Genomic DNA, 22,088 nt, shown 5'->3' on the forward strand with positions numbered 1-22,088 from the left:
ATTTTTCTGTAATTTTCTTTCCTCCGGCTGTTTTGGCCGTATTTTGTAATCAACACTTATTTTATTTGAATGGAAAAAAGAAAATGTATTTGTCTTCATCTTCTAGTTTCCCAAGTAGTTGGATGATATTTCTTTAAAAATTAACCATTAATTGGCGCTACATGCACTTTTCCATTAATATTCATTAACTAATAAGCCTATTTTCCTAAAACTTGTTCCACCATAAATGGCCCTTCCCAAGTAGGGGTTCATTTGCCCGTAACTCGGCGCTTCTGACCGATGGGTAAGATTGCTTTCAACACTACATCTCCTTGAGCAAAAGATTTATGCCGAGTCTTCTTATTGTATGCTTTTGCCATCTTTATTTTTTGTACTTGTATTATGTTGAATGCGGTGAGATGTGCTTCATCCAGATCTTCTAATTCTTGCATCATAACTTGATTATAATTTTCGGCCGAAAGATTATGTTGCTGAGCTACCTTTAAAGACTTAATTGTCACTTCCAAAGGAAGGACAACATAATTGTTATAATTGTCACTTAATTGTCATCACTAAAAAAGACAAAAATTCATGTATGTAACCTTTAATTTGATTTTCAAACAAAAATAAAACATTTGAATTTGTTATATTGCAAATAACATAAAACATAGGGACCAAATGTGAAGTTTTAAAACCACAAGGACTAAATTTGTTTTCTAGGTAAAACACATGAACTAAAAACGTTTTTTTCCTTATATATATAGGCCCATTATATTGAGAAATCTCTTAAAAAAGCTTATTTAAGGGATTTCTTGTGTTAGAAAAAAAAAAAAATGATCTCTTATGGGATTTACTCCACATTGTATTTTGATAACTGGAACCGTCTAGTTTTTTGGTCTTCATTGAAGGATCATCCTTGCAAAAATTTAGGTTATTAATTAGAAACTATTTGACCGTTTATTAAATGGTCACCATTTCAAGTGTTTATCGAAAATATTTTGTTCGTCTATTTATTTCATTAAAGTTTGATAGCTTAATGATTTCCGATTTGTCTAATTTTTTGCAAGGATGATATTTGAATATAAAACTAAAAAATAGGCAGTTCGGATCATTAAAATACTATATGAAATGGACCCCATGAGGGATCCTTGAAATAAAATTATTTGAGAGATTTCTCTTGTAAGGGGCCTGTATATATATATATATATATATATATATATAACTAAGGCTTAAGTACATTTACATCCATCAACTATATATAAGGTCTATTTCAAGTTAGTCCACGAACTATAAAATATTTTAAATTTTTCCATTTACTATAAGGTTCATTTCAAATTGGTCTACGAACTATAAAACATTTCAAATTTTCTCATTAATTATAGGGTTCATTTCAAGTTGGTCCACGAACTAACAAAAAACATACAAAATAGTAAACAAAACCGGGTTGACAAAAAAATCGGACCGAACCGGATTATTTATATATATATTTTATTTATTATATAAAAGTTAGATATTTTAAATAAAAAAAGTTTAAGTTGTTTTTTGTACATGCTAGGTTCAAACCCATGACCACTTAAGGAGAGTGAAAGTGTAAATTCCCACTACACCACTTAGCCATTTATAATATTCAAATACATGCAATATATTTATAAGTATACTGATACTTGAAATATAATAATTTATCAAATTATAATCGGTATTCTACACCATAACCTTATACCCTAAACCATAAAGTCTGAAACCTTATACCTTAAAAATTAACCTTTTACTCTAATAATTTTAGTATATAAACTATAAATTATAGTTTTGGACTTTTAGTAATATTTTTACAATATAGAAATTATAAATTATATAAAATATAAACTAGTAATATTTTTAGACTTTTTGCAATAATAATATTTAAATAGAGACCTAAAATAATATCTTAAAAAAAAGAATGATATATAAAATATATTTAATTTTTTAAATTATTATATTTCAAGTATTAGTATGCCTATAAATATATTGCATATACTTGAATTTCACAAGTTATTAAGTGGTGTAGTGGGAATTCATACTTTGACTTTCCTTACAAAGTCATGGGTTTGAACCCCAACATGTGACTTTCCTTACTTTTTTTATTTATTATATATAACTTTTATATAATATAAAATATATAAATAATCCGGTTCGGTCCGGTTTTTTTGTCAACTATTTTGTATGTTTTTTGTTAGTTAAATTTGAAATGTTTTATAGTTCGTTGACCAACTTGAAATGAACCCTATAGTTGGTGGATGTACATATACTTGAGTCTAAAACTAACTAGGTTAACAAGTTAATAGGAAACTAACCACCATTTTGGGCCTAGCACATAGAGTAATTTCAAAAGCCGAGCCGTTCATTTATTAGGCCTCACTTCAAAGATTATCATTGCAAAAAAATCAACAAAATCAAAAACTATTTGGTCATCTAACTGTGATTAAAAAAATAGACGAACACTATATTTCGATAAAAGCATATAAATGGTTGTTATTATAATCAAATGACTAAAAGATTTTCGATTTAGGAGATTTTTTACAAAGATGATCTTTGAAGTGGGGCCTACAAAAGGAACGATTTGGATTATGATATTATATTATGTGGTGGGACCAAAAAAATAATTAACTTCGTATTAATTTGCTAACTAGTTAACTTTAAAGCATTTCTGTATACATATGGTATTATGACTCAATAGCATAGCATTTAGCACTTTAGACCTGCAAAAATATATATAGATATATTTGGCCCACTACAACAGCACTTCATACAGACAAGGTTAACAAGCACATATAATAAGCCTTATACAATCCCAGAAACCCAATTTATTTTTTTGAAATAAAACAAAATTCAAAAAATAGAATAAAAGTTCATATAACAAAATGAAAAAGACTTTAAAATTTACTGAAAGATTTACTTTGAATGCTTATATTTTCACCAGCTGTTCTATTTTTCCACCCACCTTATTTTTACATCCACTATTAAATTTGAAAAAAAAATGTAAAAACACTCTTCCGATCTCTCATTATTCCTATAATACCGTTTGATATACCAACTCATTCACGCACCTACTAAACATTATTCTCACCCCCTTAAATATCATTTCACCCACCCATTTCTTTCCAAATATAACAAAAAAATAAAATAAAATCTTTTACCCATTCTATAATTCATTCCTAAATTCCAAATTAAATCCCTAAGATTAATATTCAATTTCTAAATGAAAAGAAACATTAGAATAGAATGAATTATTGATCTAGAACTTAAAAAAAAAAAAAAGGTTTAGGATATAAAATAATCATATATTTTAATAGATGTATGAGCATCAATTAAATAGTATCCTCGATTTTAAGTTTTGGTGATAGAGTAGAATTAGGGTTTATGAAAGAAAAGAATTATAAAAAAAGATGGATGGGTGAGATGACAGTTGAGGGGGGGCGGTGAGAAGAGTGTTAAGTAAGTGGATGGGTGTTTGATTTTGTACATCAAAATAATGGGAGGTAGGAAGAGTGTGTTTTTTTTTTTTTTAAATTTAATGATCGGTGTAAAATAAGGTGAGTGAGAAAATAGGACAGAGAATGAGAATATAAGCATTCTTTACTTTTATGGCATCAATATACAATTTTGTTTATCAATGTGAGACTGTTGTTAAAGGGGGTCCCGTTGTTAAAAATTTGCAGAGTCTCAGGGATACTAGTAACCTGCTCTGATCTTACTAACTCTTTACTTTCTCTCTTCCAACTACCAAAAGAAAAACATACAAATTTTCCCATTTTTACCATATATTTAATAATATTTTGAAAAGATACAGTAGTTGTCAGCGCAACATACAGTGAGCACACTGCACAGGGAGTCTAGTAGTATACAATATTCATGCTAAATATGCCTACTTATTTTAACCAAGAAAAATTACAACTTAACAGGTTTACAACCAAGATCGATGGATTTCTTCACTGCATCCAACACCAACTGTGTATTTCTGCTAATCTCGGGCCATTTACTCTCCGGCCGATTCCCAAATTTTCGAATGCCCCCAACAAGCCTTGCAAGCTCTTGAACCATCAAGGCCTCTTGTGGAAGCTCAGAAACCACTCTAACTTCTTGGGGGCTTACATTCCACCCAATATGGAGTTCCACAAACTTGGCGCCGGATGTGAATTCAAATGAAGCAGACTTCTCTTGGTACGGGATTATGTAGTCGTTGCAATGCAGTGAACCATTAGAAGCAGATATAGCCAAGTCCATGGAAGTGTGGGAGAGGAATGAGCAGTGAATTGTTGCAGTTGTTGTGTCTAGTGGTTCCCAGTGAAATGATGCAGTACAAGACAAGAGGACTCCTGCAGAGTTTTTGGTGACATCAGGTAGAGCAGTGACTAGAGTTGGCAATTGGTAGTCCTTTGCCCACAAGATTGCTCCAATGCAGTACCAGCCTAAGTCCCCAAGCACACCAAGAGCATCCAAGTCTGGTTTCACTCTTATGTTGCTCTCCAAAAATTCCTGGGTTGCTGGACCTGTTGATGTGCTATGGATCTTCAAAGCATAATAACATATGCCAAAGAAAAAAAGACAGAGAGAGAAAGAGAGAGTTATAATTATAATTCACCTGGGAATAATTTATTGGCAATATTTATCAATAATTGACAACAGAAGCAGTCTTAAGTCCTATGGCTTGTTTGTATCCTGGGGGGCCTAATAAACTCTTTCTTATGAGACAGTATTTTGGTAATTTGTCAGATAAATTTTGGTGCATAAAACAATCAGATATTGCAGTTAGACCTGTTGAGTAATTTCAAAAATTAATCATTTGTCTATGATATTTCTTTTTCTTCTTTTTTTTGACATTTTTTTTTTTAAGTCTTATGCATGGTGATGGAAGCTACATCCTTCTTCACATTTTTTGGATGTCCATAATATTTGAACGGCTACATCCTTCTATATATTGTGGAGTCTAATTAAAGGTACATTTCCATCACAGTTCACAAAAAGGAGAATTCTCCTTTTTAAAGGGTGGATCATGAGATAGGAGCAAACTTTTCGGATGATTGGATAGAAATAATACTTTTTCTATTAAGACATTTGAATCGCATTTAGTTAACAATGGTAAGGTGGTCAGTAAATATGGTCCAAATAACAATATTTGATTGAATTTTTTTACTGGAGGAAAAAAAAAAAAAAAAAAAAACATGTATCAATATGATAGGAGCAATTTTGGGATGATTGAATAAACTCTTCTCAAATTTTCTCTCCTCTGCCATTCAGAAATTGATCATTTCGCACTGGCAATTATCCAACAAGCTAATATGAACAAAAAAGAATTTTTTTGTTTGCCGCGAAGTGCAATAACTCACCAACATGAATTTGTTTTTGGTCAGAAAATGGAACTTCCAATGGACAAGAAAGAACAGTTCAAACAGCCACAGGGGCAAAAGTGGAAGAACAGAGGACATATTCAGACAACATAGACTAGAAATTGATCTCCCCATATGACTAAAAGACCAAGTCCAAGACCTATGGAGGTGGGTTGGGATGAGCATAAAAAACTATTGTATCAGTAAATCTTCAACATGATTTGCTAGCTAAGATTTGGACTAAAATCAATAGCAATGTCTCAAAGGGTAATGCAATTCAAATTCAAGTACTAAACAAATAAATTTTGAGACTGGAATATCTGCTAATTCTTTTTTCCTTTTCCATTTTGTTGTAAGCCTTGAACTGCAATATGAAAATAATTGTTCCCATTTCATATGATGGTCTCACATATGATCAAATACGATTGTCTAGGTCATGTGTTCGATCTCATTATACCAAAAACAAGACGGTCTCCAATTCCAATATTTGCACATTCACCTTTTGCACATTATTTTTTGGCTGGATATGCATGCCCACCCTCTTCTATGCAGTTATACTCCCTTAAAAAATTAATGAGTCATGATCAATTTTTTATGGAAATTGTAATGGACTTGACGGAATGTCCTTCCCTGACCCAAAATGAAAGTTAATGTTCTCAATTGACCATAAAGTGAATGTCATATCCTCATTTACCACAAGGCCCAAAGTTCATGTCCTTGTGCTAAATTTTTTCATTCTAATAACCATTTAAGTGAATTTTATCAATCTTAGTATTGATTAGCATGAACCCACATGTATAATTCAGTTAAATAACCATATCAAAATATAAAAATCTAATAGTTTTTAGTTAACCGTGAAAATAAAAAATAAAAAAATAAAAAAAAGGCACCACAGAGCAGAACAGACAGATACCCAACACACATATAGTATGACAAAGATGAAGTAAGAATTACACTTACGAAGTTAATCTGACCAAAAAGCTTGGAATCAGAAATGAAGTCCTTCAATTTGGAAGTCCTAGGGTGATGCAGCCACATGCTGCCATCCATGAACTGTACGCCGTTGGATTGGCATGCTTCCAATATCTGATCAAGCTGAGCAACATCAAGAGCCGTTGGTTTTTCCAGTAGCAAGTGCTTCTTCTTCTGGGCAGCTAACACTGCCCAGTGCAGGTGAAGAGTAGTGGGCAGGGGCATGTACACTGCATCTACACATGGGTCATCGAGCAGCTGATCATAGCTCCCGTAGATCTTGACAGTCCCGGACAGTCGATTGAGGGCTGCGAATTGCTTGGCCTTGTCGATCGAACGGCTGGCAACAGCGTAGAGGGTGGAATTGGGTGCGAGGTTTATGGCTCGAGCGACTTTTCTAGCTATGTCGGCACATCCTATTATGCCGAAACGTATTGTTGGGTTTTCAGCCATTTTGGTTTTGGTTTGCTTTTGGGGTGCCTCTGTTTTTATGGAACCAACGTATGGTGTTGGAGACTTGGAGTTGGAGGAGCTTTTTTGTCCTTTTGTTAAAGTGGATTCTATTTCTTACTAATGTGATTTCCTAAACATAAAAATTCATGAATAAAATTTAATGAAATTTGATTTACCCAAAAAAGCCCACTTATATTCCTATTTTCTTGTCTTGTGTTATGTTAAATAAAAGGGTAATTTTGAAAGTTTATATTTTGGTGAAGCCTATAACACCAAAAATGTCAGCTAGCTTTATAATAGTAGAAATTTGTTGGTAAATTCTTCTTTTTGTTTTTGCCAAATTTTGCAAATAGTACTTTAGATTTAAGCGATGTTTCAATGTTACACTTGTGGTTTAAAAAATTTTTTTAGATCACAGTTTTTATATAGAGACCGAAAATATTTTAAAATTTATAAAAAAATCTTTTTCATTCATATTAAGTTCTTTTTATTAATTGTCACATCAGAAAATCTAATACACATCTCTAAATTGCCCTTGAACTAATTTTATCATATTTTTCAAAAATCAAATAGATATTGTATTATTATTTTTACTTAAATTTTGAATTAAGAATCCAAATTACTGTAGAAGTTTCATGGTGGAATTTGAATTCGAATAATGCCATCATTCCCCATCTTTTCCGCCAGGTGATGAAAGATGAGGTGATTGTCTTCTCCGGCATCTCTCTCGTAAACAATCTTGGCCACACCTCTGCTCTAGGCCCTTGTTTCAAGAAGGAGATACCTATTCTTGTTGAGGAGATCGATCAAGTTTCCCGATGCTTGAGGAGGTGGACTTGAATTAGCCATGTCCAAATTTCTACTCCGAACGCTCGCGCGGCACTGTCTTCTATCAGATCTTTGAGGCCACCGGCCATATCTGGACATGGATCCTAATTGATTCTCTGCTTCGACTCCTCCTCCTCTGAAAACCAATATGTTCAAGAATTGTGCCTCAGAGTGCTTTGTTATGTCACATCGAGTGCTGGTATGGAGAAGGTTGTGGGGTTCAAAGGATATCATCTTGAGACGTATTTTGCAGGGAGGATGACCATTGTTGCTGCAGTGGCACATGGGTGGCCCAAGGTATATATATATATATATATATATATATATAGTTAGGAATATTGAAAACCATTTACGGGTATATTTTCTTTAAAATATGGTGAAAAGTAAAGAGTGTTTATATTCTCACCCCTCGTATCATATTTCTCTACCCATCTTATTTTTATACCCCTATTAAAAATATAAAAACATTTTCCCCACCTCTTATTATTCCTACAATACTCTTTGATATATCAACTCAAACTCTCACCTACTAAACACTTTTCTCATCCACTTAACCATCATCTCACTCATGTATCCATCTTTTTTCATAATTTCTTTCTTACATAAACCCTAGTACTTCACCAAAACTCAAAATCCATGATACTATTTGGTTGATGCCTATACATCTATTAAAAGGTGTGATTATTCTATATCATACTTTTTAAATTATTTTTTTATAGTTTAAAATCAATAATTCATTATATTTTAATGTTTCTTTTGATTTAGAAATTGAGTATTGATTTTAGAAATTTAATTTGAAGTTTAGGGATGAATTATAAGATGGATATAAGTATATTTTTCTGCTATTGTCAAAGTGATTGAGACCATTATTCAACGATTCCCAAGCTTTCATTGTAGGAGTCGAATCATATATTGTTTGTAGGTTTCACTTTATTTATCTTAAAATTGTTCTTGTTAGTTTGTAGGTATATGCTTACTATGAACGCAAATCAGTGACACAAACTTTAAATGATACTAGTAGTCATAGAGGAGCTTAACACATTTGCCTCATGGTGTTTAGTTCTTGTGATCCTTATTATGTGGTTACTTTTAATGGGACTTTTGACAACCCAGATTTTGTTTGTCATATCAACTAAGCTTGTATTGTATGATTTTTTGTTTAATAATCAAAGGATTAATGATATGAAGAAAAATATATATATATATATATATATTTTAGGGTTTATGAAGTTTAAGTCATTATAGTAGGAAGGTGGATAAGTAAAGAATGGGTGGATAGAGTAGATTTATTTATTTATTTATTTTAGTTAAATCCTTAAAAGTCATTTTACAAAAGGCTAAAATTTTCACTATCAACTTTATTAAAATATGGGTGGAAAAATAAGACAAGGGGTGAGAATATAACCACTCAAAATAAATACATCATATTATACATTTTAAGCTTTTATGTTTGAGTTTCTTTAAATTTAATTTATGGTAATTATTTTTCTAATGAATAGTATGTGCGTGAATTATATGACAAATAATGTTATAATTAAAAAGCACGTTCATAATTTATGAAAAATATGGAAAGATCAGGTTCAAGGCTTCTTCCAGTTTCCAAAAATATTATAAAAGTCAAATATTTCTAGGTGTTTTAGAAATTTGAGAGGAAAAGTTTCAAAGCAAGGTTCTTTTATAGGTTTTGATGGAAGAAAATATGAGCTCTTGTGGATTTTGTTTGAAATCATATTGGTTTTACGGTTATCCAGGCCATACGATGCTCTTTTTGCTAATGAATTTGAAATCACAAGTTACAGCAATTGAGTTTTCTTTTTGATACTGAATTATCATGTTGAATTTGGAACATAGACAAAATAACTAAATAACGCAATTTAACTTTGGTGTTCATTACCTTATGAGTTAGAGCTTCATTAAACAAGTCATATTAATTGGATATACCAGCCACGTTGTATATCTGTTATATCTAATAATTGCTCCAATTATATGTTGCATTACATTATCATGATACAATATACAACTTGAGTGTAAATTAAGAGTGACGCTTGAAAAATATACAATTGCATTTTTGTTAATATAAAAAAAAAAGTGCCATTTATTTGATAATGCAGCTCCCTCAGCGAATTTGAAGGAATTTTCCATTAAAAAATAAAAAGAAATTTAAGACTTGGTTGCATGGATCAAATTATTAGGTGCAGAGACAATTTCCTTTGTTGTAGGGTTACAACTATGTAATAAGGGGTATGTGCGTGGGCTAAAATGTCTTTTTCTTTTTGGTCTGAAGAGGTGATTTGGTCAAAAATGGTGTTTTGATGGACATGATATGAGCTTGGCAAACAAGTTACTAGTTAAGCTTTCAACCTTTTGGGAAAGTCCATTAATTTTCAGAAAATATATAATTTTACATAGGATAAACAAAACAGAAAAATGAGAGCTTCTACAACTGCAGCACGTCATTGTATGCTGTCAACAAAATTTACCACAAACTTGATCCAGAGTTATGGGTCCTTGAATAAACGCTCATGTAAGTGGTAGACGACAATCAAGATAGTGGTAACTTACTAGAATCTTGATCGAGAGTTACCAATTACTCTCTGTCAAGTTTGTTGTATACGTAACTTGGAGGTAACTTGCCTTTTTCATAAAGTTACCACAAACTTGATAGGTCGCTCAAGAACAAGTTAACTCCATGTCAAGTTTCTGGTAGCTAACTATATTCTTGATCGGGAATTACCACTTACTTGACCGATTATTGAAGAATTAGTAACTCCGGATCAAGTTTGCGGTAACTCTTCGTAATTGACCTATTTCAAAAGTTACCACTTCTTGATATGTTGCTCAAGTAAATAGTAAGTTTCCATCAAGTTTCTTGTCACTTAGTACTTTCTTGATCCAGAGTTACCTCAAACTTGAGCCTCTCTTCAAAAAATGGTAACTCTTTGTTATAAGTTTGTGATAACTCTATAAGACATATATAAGCCTTTATTTCATAAAGTTACCACAAACTTGACTCTGACTTGTACCATTTCTTGACAGGTTGCTCAAGAACAACATAACTCCTTGTTAAGTTTCTAGTAACTAACCATATTCACTACAAGAAAAAGTTATTTGGGCGACGAACTCAAATTTGTCGCCCAAAGTGGCTTTGGGCGACAAATCCTAACATTCGTCACCTAAACACATCAAGGTTTTGGGCGACGAATACGGTGTTCGTCGCCTAAAGCATCTTTGGGTGACGAAAATAGTTTGTCGCCTTAAATTACGCAACAAAATAGTCTTTGGACCATACTTTTGGCGACGAATATGCATATTCGTTGCCAAAAATGACCTTAGGAGACGAAATTTGAAGTTCGTCGCCTAAGGTAACTTTGGGTGACGAATATTCTTCATCGCCCAAAGTCCTAGTGCCATTTTTTGTGTACAATTTTATGTTTGTAATAGCATACGATGCGATCGTGTTTATACCGATCTGAACCGTTCATTTTTTAATTCTCCACTCAGAGATCATCTATGCAGAAAATTAGCTTAATCGAAGATGTAGAAGTTAGGTAATGGTGGTCGAACTTATAAACGATCGTGAATTTTCTAATACTAATCGAATGAGTAGATGAATTCCGATTTGGCAGATTTTTTGCAGGGATGATCTTTGAGTATAAACGAAGAAAATGAACGGCTCCGATCGATGAAATCACATTGTGGTCTTCACAATTGTCGAATCGACAAAGTTTCAACGAAAAAGTTAATAGAATTATACTTTTCAAGTGTATTTATAAGTAGAAGCTCACATCCAGATCGTGTTTTTTTAGTTCCCCACTCAAAGATCATCCCTGCAAAAAATTAGCTCACTCGAAGATGTAGAAGTTAGGTAATAATGGTCGAACTTATAAACGATCGTGGTTTTTCTAATACTAATCAAACGGGTAAATGAATTCGGATTTGATTAATTTTGTGCAGGAATGATCTTTGAGTATGAACATAGAAAATGAACGGCTTCAATCATTGAAATCAAGTTATGGTCTTCACAATTGTTGAAATGACAAAGTTTCAACAAAAAAGTTGATAAAATTATACTCTTCAAGTGTATTTATATGTAGAAGCGCACATCTCGATGTTGTTTCCAACGATCCGAACTGTTAAGTTTTTAGTCTTCACTCAAAGATTATCCATGCAAAAACTTAGCTCAATCGAAGATGTAGAAGTGAGGTAACGGTGATCGAATTTATGAACGATCATGTTTTTTTAATGATAATCAAACGGGTAGAGGAATTTTTGATTTTGCCGATTTTTTGCATATATGATCTTTGTATATGAACATATAAAATGAACGGCTCCAATTGTCGAATTTAGGTAACGACGATAGAATATATTGACATAATAAACAACTAAGTGTTGGTAAATTATTATAGTAATTAAGTAATTAAGTTAAAATTTAGATATGGTATAGTAATTAAGTAATTTCTATATATTTACAATTTTAAATATAATATAGTAATTAAGTTAAAATTTAAAATCTTATTGTATATTATATTTTTATAATAAATTATTATATATATTCTAACTATAAATTATACAATTTAAAAAAATTTAATACACTTGGGTGACGAAATAGGGTTCGTCGCCCAAACAGGCCTTGGGTGATGAAATGGTGTATTTCTTCGCCTAAGGGTGTAAACAAAAAAGGCGATATAAATTCGCGCAAAAATTTCACAAACTTGGGTGACGAAATGAGTTTCGTTGCCCAAACAGACCTTGGGCGACGAAACACACCATTTCATCACCCAAGGAATGTTTGGGCCCTAAACCCATTTCGTCGCCTAAAGTTTTGTGTGAAATTTTTTGAATCAATTCTCTAGATCCATTTTATTCTATTCTTTTTATCTTCTTTATTTATGTTCTTCTTTTCTTCTTTATTTATGTTCTTTTCTTTTTTTCTCCCGAGCCATCTTCTTCTACTTCCTCCCTCTTTCTTGCAGGCACCCCTTCCCTTCTCATGCCCATGTTCTCTCCCCGTCGCCACCTCTCCCCTCGACCGCTACCTCTCTCCCCGACCACTGCCCTCCCTCCTGCTTCCCTCTGAACCCCAGCCCCGAAACCCATTCCCTGCATCCTCCTCTTTCTATCTGCCTCTCCTATTTCTCTTAGCCCCGAAACCCACCAACCGAAACCCCACATCTTCCCCAGCCCTGACCGCCGCCCTCCCCCCGACGACCACATCTCCTGCTGAAGCCCATCCACTTTCTCTCTGCCACCAACGAAACCCATCCTCTTTATCTCTCCACCATCGAAACCTATCCTCTTTCTCTCTGCCACCACCGAAACCTAACCCCTAGCACCACCCGATTGTGGGTTTTTGGTGGGTTTTCTATTTTTTTTATCTACGGGTTTTTTCTGTTTTTTAAATTTAATTTGTGGTTTTTTCTGTTTTTTTTTTCATTTGTGGGTTTTTATGGTTTTGTATAATTTTCTTGTTTTTTGGGGTTTTAAGTTCCGTGATTGGTTTGCAATAGGGATTTTGGGGATTGGGGTTTTGGTGAGAGAGTTGGGCCAGAGAGAAAGTTGTCGATCGAGAGAGAGTTAAGAGAGATAAGAGGAGGCAAATAGATGACGGAGAAAGAGAGGCAGAGAGATAGAAAAAGAAAAAACCCACCAGCAACCCCACTGGACCCACCTGCAGCAAGCCCACTCGATTGTGGGTTTTCTATTTTTTTTTTAATTAGTGAGTTTATTCTGTTTTTTTGTTTTTTTTGTAATTTCTAGTTTTTTTTAAATTTGTGGGTTTTTATGTTTTTGTGTAATTTTCTTGTTTTTAGGGGTTTTAAGTTCCTTGATTGGTTTGCAAGAATATCCTCGAGTACCGGAATATTTGATTTCAGGAATTGTAGAGTTTTGAGGTAAATTTGTCTCAATGTTTCATAATTGTTAAATTTGTTTAAATTGCAAAATTTAGATTAATTGTAAAATTTAGATTTTTTGCAAAATTGAGATTAATTATAAAATTTTGTTGAATTGTTCAATTTAGTTTAATTGTTAAATTTAGATTAATTATAAAATTTAGTTTAATTGTTAAATTGTTGAATTTGTTGTGTTTAATTTTATTGATTACAAGGTGGAAGGCAAATGCATCTAAGACCACCGAGCCCGAATGCACTCCGGATCCCGGTATCTCACTCACTCCCAATGCCTAGCCCATGCCACTCACTCTTCGACTCCCGATGCTGTAGTCCAGCCCTCTTCGGCTCACCACTACAGTCAGGTTATAGCCGCCTCAACCCGTGTCATCTGATGTGGCTTCTATATCTATGGAACCCAGAGGGCTAAAGTCATCTTGGATAATGCGCACCACAAAATCGAGGATTCGATTGGTGTGCCATCTTGTTCACCGACGGCCGACCCGAACGCCGATACCATGTTCTTGCACGGCGTCGAAGCGAGTGTATAAATTTATTAATACATTTTGTTAATATAAATTTTGCTTATTTGTGTAATACATTTATTTATAAATTTATTAATACATTTTTTATTATATAGTTTTTGGGATAAAAAAAAAAAAAAAAACCCTTAGGCGACGAATTATTTCGCCTCTTCAAATCCCTTTGGGAGACGAACCACAACTTTCGTCGCCCAAAGTATTTAAAAAATTAATTAAAAAAAAAAAAGATAAAAAGTCTCAGGCGACAAAAAGTTTCTTCCCCTAAAGCCACATTTGGCGACTAATCACAACTTCTCTTTGTGCGACGATTTTCTTCGTCGCCTAAACGAAATTTAGGCGAGGAACGTACCCTATATTCGTCGCCCAAAACTACTTTGGGCAACATGGTTTGGGCGACCAACCTCACGACAAAATGATTTCGTCGCCGAAAACCTTGGGCGACGAAATGAGACTTTGATTTCGTCACCCAAAGTCTAACATATGCAATCATTTAAATTAGAGAACTAATTATCATGCTTCTGGGGTTTCTTAGAACACTCGAATTAGGATTTCATCCTAGTTCTAGCATGGAAATGGAGTTCTTAATTAATTCATATTAAAGTGATGGGTTGATCCATCACTAACAGGAAAATGAAATAGAACATTGAAATATAAATTCAAAATAACAATTTTATAAAATAAATATGAGAGTTGGGTACAAGAAAAACCAAAGAAAAGCACAAGGGGAGAATCGGCAAGAAGTGTTGATCGGCGGTAAGGTGGCAGCGACAGAGGCACGGCGGCGGTAGCAGCTATGGAGCTCGGATTCTCCCTCCTCTTCTCGACTTCTTCCCTTTCTCCCTCCTTCTCGACTTCTCTCTCATTCTCTCGACCTCACTCTCTCTTGTCTCCCTAAAACTGTTGTGATTTCTGAAAATGTAGTGTGTTGACAAAATAAAAGGTGAAAGGTTTATATAGGGAGGAGGTGAAGTGTTAGCTTGTATCTAATTGGTCGAAGGAGTCTTGAGAGTCAAGTAATAGGGCTGTGCGGCAAGTATGTGTGCACTGCAAGAAACTAGGGTTAAAACACTAAGCCGTGCCACACAAATCTTCTAGAAGGCTCGACCTTCTCTTTCTCTATCCTCTGCACACGACCCTTCATGGTGGGCTTGGGTTGCATGTGAGGCCAACACAACAAGGCAACAAGGCAACAAGGCTTTGCCTTGTTGTGTGCGTGCGGTATGGGCTGCGCCTCCCCCTTGCATGAAAGCTTGCATGCGCAAGCTTGTGAGGCCCGGCGTTGCAAGGCCGACCTTGGGCTTGTGTGAGGCATGGCATGCAAGGCTTGCATGCCTTTCTTCTCATGCACATGCATGCATACGTGCATGCATGGCCAACTTGTAGTATCGCTACCTTATCTATATATTCATCACCTTTGCATGGTTCTTGCCACATTTCCCATTCATATGCATACGTATCAACTTTTACGTACAAAATTCCCGTTTAGGGTTTGCATGCAAGCATGTTGGGTCACCTTTGCTTTTCCTTAATTAGTGTGACTCTCAGCACTAGACGGGCCAATTGGGCTAGAAGGTGTTGCTTGTGGGCCTTAGGGCCCATTTGGTCTACCGGAAGCCCATTCGATTAGTCTCCAATTGTGCTTTCATCATCTCGTTCTAACCGAATTGCCTTGAAAAGCCTAGAAACACAAAGTAATATACACAAAAACGTTGAGTTCTAGTAAGCTAAATAAGGGAATAATTAAGTGTATAAAATTTAGGTACAAAATACATCCAACACTCATCAAGATTCATGTAACATACGTTTGGTTACCACAAAATTGACACAGAGTTACCTTGTTCTTGAGCAACCTATCAAGAAATGGTAAGTGGTAACTTTTTGTTGATGGCATACAATGACTGCAGTCATTGTAGAATTTTTGTAGAAAAAGATGAGCTATGCAACTAAGTTGCTTTTATGTTAATGTCAACACATAATGATCAAATATAGTTTTACATAGATGAGGTTCGTTTATGGAGATTAATGTTGTTTATCGTGTCTATATTATTCACTTTCTATTGTCACAAGTTATGAACAAATATCCTCAACAGATACCAATAGTTTTAAAATCGTTAAAAAGATCACTACTTTCAAGTTTGTCGGGTTGTGGACCACAAGGTGGAAAAGAAAAAGAGGTGGGTTGGAAAAGAAAGTCGGGTGATCGACCTGGATATTGTGGAAGCGACGATAGCAAGGAAAGGCAAGATTATAGCGGAAGAAAACAACACAGCTCAAGCAGCTAAAGTGGTGGGCTCAGGATCGCCGGCCCACCACGAGAAACGAAGCTCCTAAGTTAGAATGTTGGGGGTCTTCGGCAACACCGAACATTCGACTCCCTTAAGGATCTGTTAAGGGAGAAAAAGCTGGATATCGTGTTCCTGGTAGAGAAACAAATGGAGAATTTTCATTTCAAAGTGGGAATAAAAGGTACAATTAGAAAAGGCAGACGTGGTTTAGGTGGGGGACTTATCTTATTATGGAAGCATGGGTGGGACTTTCGACTTTTCAACTACTCGGAGGGCCACATTGACATGATGGTTGAGGCTCCCAAAAATTATGATTTCAGAATAACTGGATTTTATGGCAACCTAGTGACTAGGTTTTATGGCAACCTAGTGACTGGGTAAAGGTGCCACTCATGGGAACATATTCACCTACTAAGTACTATGAGCAGTGGTTCATGGGTGGTGCTAGGAGATTTTAATGCAATATTGTCCTTTCAAGAAAAAGAAGGTGACACAAAGAGACCGGAAGGGCAGATGAAAGCTTTCCAAGAAGCATTTGTGGACTGTGGGCTCAGTGACATACAATATACAGGGAACTTATTTACCTAGCAGTGTATTAGAAATGGGAAAATATATGTGAGGGATAGGTTGGATCAATGTTTAACAAATGCTGCAATGCAAGCAGAGTTTAGTTATATGTGTACCCACCATTTAGAAGTGATGGGGTCATATCATATCCCTATTTTGACTAATATATTGCCAAATATTCCCTCCCATCATCATGGTGGTCGCCCATGTTGTTTTCATTTCGAACAAGCATGGTGCAAGGAAACGTAATGTGAAGATATAATTACAAATACATGAAATTTCTCAATCCAAGACATACGATCAGTCAGTGGTTCAAGGAATCAAATAATGTGTCGCCCATTTATCCTCCTAGAGTATTGACTTTTAGGGGCCAGAAAGAAGCGTGTCGTCTTCAGAAAGAAGTGGAGCAAATTAAAGCTAAGCGGCTGGAAATTGGGGTGTACAATGTACAGAAAAAAGTAAAGCAGTAGATAGAATTATTAACTGCGGAGGAAGAGGTGTATTGGAGGCAGAGATTGAAAGTCACTTGGCTTCGCAAGCGAGATAAAAGTACGAGATATTTTAATGAACAAGCCAAGGCCTAAGGCAAACAAAATTATGTGGCGGGCCTTTTGCATGACCAATATATTTGGATCACTAATGGTGATACTACGCATAACATGTTTTGCAATTATTTTTCTGAATTGTTCTCAATTTCTAGTGGAATTAGTATGGACCGGTTTTTGGGGCTGATTAAGCCCAAAATTACTAATGAGAACTTGCAATTAATTCAACCGTATTCAAGAACAAAAATTGAGACGACACTTAGACAGATGTACCCCACTAAGGCCCCAGGTGTCGACGGCATGCCTGCACTTTTTTACCTACTTTATTGGCATGTTGGGGGGGAATGAAGTTTCAAATTTTTTTTACGCATCTTGAATAGTGAAGCCATTTCAAAGCATAAAATCATATGTTGATTGCTTTAATCCCGAAAATCAAAGACCCCAAGCGAGTTGACGGACTTTTGGTCTATAAGCCTTTGAACGGTGTTGTATAAGCTCATGGGTAAAACACTTGCAAATCGCCTCAAAAGGTTGCCGCCCCATATCATCTCAAAAAATCAAAGTGCCTGTATTCTTGGAAGGAAAATTTTGGAAAATGTAATAGCCACTTTCGAAACCACCCATGCCATTAAGAATATACGAGCTATTGACTCTCCGAAAATGGCGATCAAGTTCGATATGGCTGAGACGTATGATAAGGTGGAGTGGGTCTTTTTAAAAGTAGTAATACGGATATTGGGCTTCCATGAACAGTGGGTTGATTAGGTTATGGACTGTCTATCAACAGTTTCTCTTTTGGTTCTTTGGCGAGGAGCTCCTTTGGGTTTTATCACTCCAGCACGGGGTCTAAGACAAGTCTTTGGTCTCTTGCCTTATCTCTTTCTCTTTTTTGCGGAGAGCTTGAGTCTTTCTATTCATACTGCCGAGCTTGAGTCTTTCTATTCATACTGCCGAGCTTGAGTGGCGGATTAAAGGGTACGTTCGTGTGTTGCACCAGGTGCTCCTCCCATTCCTCACTTGTTTTATGCGGATGATAGCATCTTTTTTCTTGATGCCACTGTTGATGCATGTCTATCCATCAAGGACATTTTTCACATATATGAAGAAATGTAAAGACAGAAGGTTAATTATGATAAATCGGCTATTAGTTTTAGCTCCAATCCTAATCACCTCATTAAGGTAATTATGTCATAATGTTTGCGGGCCGGGTCCAAATTGTCGCCTGCCATGAGAAGTACATGGGATTCCCCACGATGGCTGGCCATGTAAAAAAGAAATTGTTTAAAATAGTTTAGGATCGGGTGTGGCAGCGTGTACTGTTGCCACTTTTTGTACAACTTGTTTTACTTGGAATTAGAATTGAATACCAAGTTGTAGCTCACAAGTATACGAATCGCTTGGTGTAAGCATAGCATATAAGTATAAGGTTGATCCCACGAAAAATGAGGTAATTGGTAAGAACCTACTTAACTTAGCTTTTATTGAAAACAATAAATAGAAAGGAGTTTGAGAGATGAGTAGCTATGTCCTAAGTGCATAAAAATAAATAAACCTCTATTGACATACTAGCATTCAAAATCTACCATAATTCTCATTTTCTACCCTAATTATGTTAAAGTTTTGCCCTAGCTAGGTGACTAGTGGCAACTGCTTCTAACAGATTATGTTCCCTTATTTTCATACTTAGATCACAAAATATTATCACTAAGTAGTTAACTAGATATGCTCCTATATGCTCCTATGGACACAGCTTGCTACCCTATGTTTACATGCATATCCAGAGTCATTAAGGTTTATGAAACGATCAAAACATGTAAGCATAGCGGTAAGACATGCAAAGCATGCATCCTTTACTTCCTACAAAACTAATCCCAATGGCCTTGTGAATTTAGTGTCTTTGTCTATTTCACACTAAACCCTAGCAATAACTAGATGTGTTAGACTCTAGGACGGCCAATCTTTGAGACTAAACAACTAATTAAACATTTAACTAGAGATTAAGAATTAACGTACATATGCAATCATTTTAATTAGAGAACTAATTATCATGATTCTAGGGTTTCATCCTAGTTCTAGAATGGCAATGGAGTGCTTCACGAATTCATATTAAAATGATGGTTTGATCCATCACTAACAAGAAAATAAAACTCAACATATATTGTAATATAAAATCAAAATAACTATTATTGATAAAATTGAAAGTTGGGGAACAAGAAAAACTAAAAGAAGCAACAAGGGGAGATCGGCAAAGGTGATCGGCGGTGGCGCAAGGTGGCGGCGGTGATGGCTCATGGAGGCTTCTTGGGCTTAGCTCTCTCCTTCGACTTCTCCTCCTTATTCTCTCTCTTTCTCTCGGCCTCACTGTCTCTTCTCTCTCTAACTCTGTTGGAAATTGGATGTGAATTGGTGTGTTGAGAGAATGAGAGGTGTGGGGTTTATATAGGGAGGAGGTGAGGTATTAGCTTGCATCTGATTGGTTGAAGGAGTCTTGGGGGTCAAGTAACTAGGTGTGTGCGGCAAGTATGTGTGTACAGCGAGAAACCAAGGTTAGAACCCTAGGCCTTGCCGCACAAGTCTTCTAGTAGGGCTCGGCCCACTCTTCTTTCTCTCCTCTTTGCGCACGACCTCCCACTGTGGGCTTTGGGCTGCGCTTAAGTCCATGGGCAGTAAGACTTAAAGCCTTATGCCTCCTTGTGTGCACGTGAGCTGTGGGTTGTGCCTCCCTGATGCAGTCTACGTATTAAACATATCTATCTTTTCATTTTAGAAGATTTATTTTATTTTAATAATTTATAATAAGTCTCGATTAGTTTTAGGGACTTTTCTTAGGTTTGGTAATATAGGATTTTAATTAATATTTTAGATTTCATTTTAATTAGGATTCTTGTCACCCAAGTATGTTTGGTGCCCAAGTAATCTAAGTCCTATAAATTTGGGTTCTTGTACTCTTTTTAGGGGTGGTTGAAAATTAATAAAATTTGAGAAGATATGATTTCTCTCTTTTTCCCTATTTTTCGAATAGTTTAGAGAATTATGAGGCTAATAGAAGCCTTTGTTTCTGGCCATTCTCGATGTAGAGAAACAATATATCTAAGGTAGGTTGTGTTTCGAAGAACCGTATCTCTTTCGCCCGCCGAGCGTTGCATCATTTTGGTATCATAGCTCAATTCAATCCTGCCGTGCTTCTTGTGTGGTTTTATGAAATAAAAAAAGCACATGGATGGAAGACTGAGGAGAGATCAGATCTGCCAATGAGACGATATAGGACACTTGACACAACAGCTCGAATTCGAGGACGAATTCTCTCAAACCAGGAAAGAATGATGCAGTCTACATATTCGACATATCTATCTTTTAACTTTAGAAGATTTATTTTATTTTAATAATTTGTATTAAGAAGGCTCTATTAGTTTTAGGGACTTTTCTTAGGTTTGGTAAGATAGGATTTTAATTAATATTTAATATTTAATAGTTTATTTTATTTTAGATTTCATTTTAATTAGGATTCTTGTCACCCAAGTATGTTTGGTGCCTAAGTAATCTAGAAAATCAAGGATGTGCTTTTAGAGGTGATGCTGAATCTAACAGCTTATCCAATCGAGGTAACTTCATTGAACTTGTTAAAATGTTTGCAAAATTGAATTCTAATATTGCAAATGTTGTTTTAGAGAATCGTCCTCAAAATACTATGTATATTGCACCTGAAATTCAAAAGGAAATCTTACATATTATGGCTAACAATGTGAGAAAGAAGATTCGTAATGAAATTAGGGATAAACCATATTGTATTCTAATTAATGAATCGGTTAATGTAACTAGTAAGGAACAAATGACTATTATTTTAAGGTTTGTTGATGGTGATGACTTTATTCAAAAACGATTTTTTGTCATTGTGAGTGTTCTCAACACTACATCCATAATTCTTAAAAAGAGATATCCAAAGTTCTTACTAGTTACAATCTTCAAGTGCAAAATATGTGTGGCTAAGAATATGATGGTGCTAGCAATATGCGTGGGGCATGGAACGAGTTACAAGCATTATTTATTCAAGATTGTCCATATGCTTATTATGTGCATTGAGGAAATTACAAATTTGGTCTATTTATTTTATACCTATTTCAATTTTAGTCCACGATCTTTTTTAAGTTCTGTTTTGGTCCACTAATTGTTTCACTTGTTCAATAAAGGTCCAGTTCGAAATTTCAGTTTTGGGGTTTATGATTTTAAATCCTTCAGGTTGTGTTTTCTTCAATTATAATTGAAGTATAAGTTGTATTTCATCATTTCTTAGTCATAGGAACCAATTTGGAGTATTAGAATCGAAGAGAATTGAAGTTGAGTGAAGTTTGAAAAATCAGAAAAAAAATTATGGGAAAAATTTGTTGTTTCGGGTACCCTACTTTGGAGTTAATTATCTTGAGTTTAGAACTCTGATTTGAACGATCTTCATATGGCTGTAAATAGGAGATACATAGGTTTAAAACAAGTATATGTTTGCTGAATTTGGGTAAGATTTGATAGGGTAAAAGGCGAGCCAAATTTGAGAAAAAAAAATCTAGACCTTTATTGAACAAATAGAACAATTAGTGCACTAAAACAGAACTTAAAAAAGATCGTGGACCAAAATTGAACTAGCTATAAAATAAGTGGACTCAATCTGTAATTT

General features: G+C 34.9%; 1 protein-coding gene across 1 annotated transcript; it reads right to left on the reverse strand.

Moving 5' to 3' along the window:
- Positions 1–3,746: 3,746 nt before the first annotated feature.
- LOC147286369 (putative oxidoreductase At4g09670) lies at positions 3,747–6,788 on the reverse strand. Its single transcript, XM_086240350.1, has 2 exons — positions 6,303–6,788; positions 3,747–4,524 (listed from the first exon to the last, which is right to left on the reverse strand). The coding sequence occupies exons 1-2, from the start codon at positions 6,765–6,767 to the stop codon at positions 3,904–3,906; spliced, it is 1,086 nt and encodes a 361-aa protein (XP_086096476.1). The 5' UTR covers positions 6,768–6,788; the 3' UTR covers positions 3,747–3,903.
- Between the last annotated feature and the right edge of the window lie 15,300 nt (positions 6,789–22,088).

The sequence above is a fragment of the Dryas octopetala genome, chromosome 4 (genome assembly GCF_963921425.1).
Source record: "Dryas octopetala chromosome 4, drDryOcto1.1, whole genome shotgun sequence".
Lineage (NCBI taxonomy): Eukaryota > Viridiplantae > Streptophyta > Magnoliopsida > Rosales > Rosaceae > Dryas > Dryas octopetala.

What these genes read in the sequence shown, in the direction of transcription:
- LOC147286369 (XM_086240350.1), bottom strand. Translation starts at nt 6,767, where the DNA reads ATGGCTGAAAACCCAACAATACGTTTCGGCATAATAGGATGTGCCGAC. An exon ending in TTTTTGGTCAGATTAACTTC is followed by an intron (nt 4,525 to 6,302) that starts GTAAGTGTAATT and finishes TATGCTTTGAAG; the next exon opens with ATCCATAGCACATCAACAGG.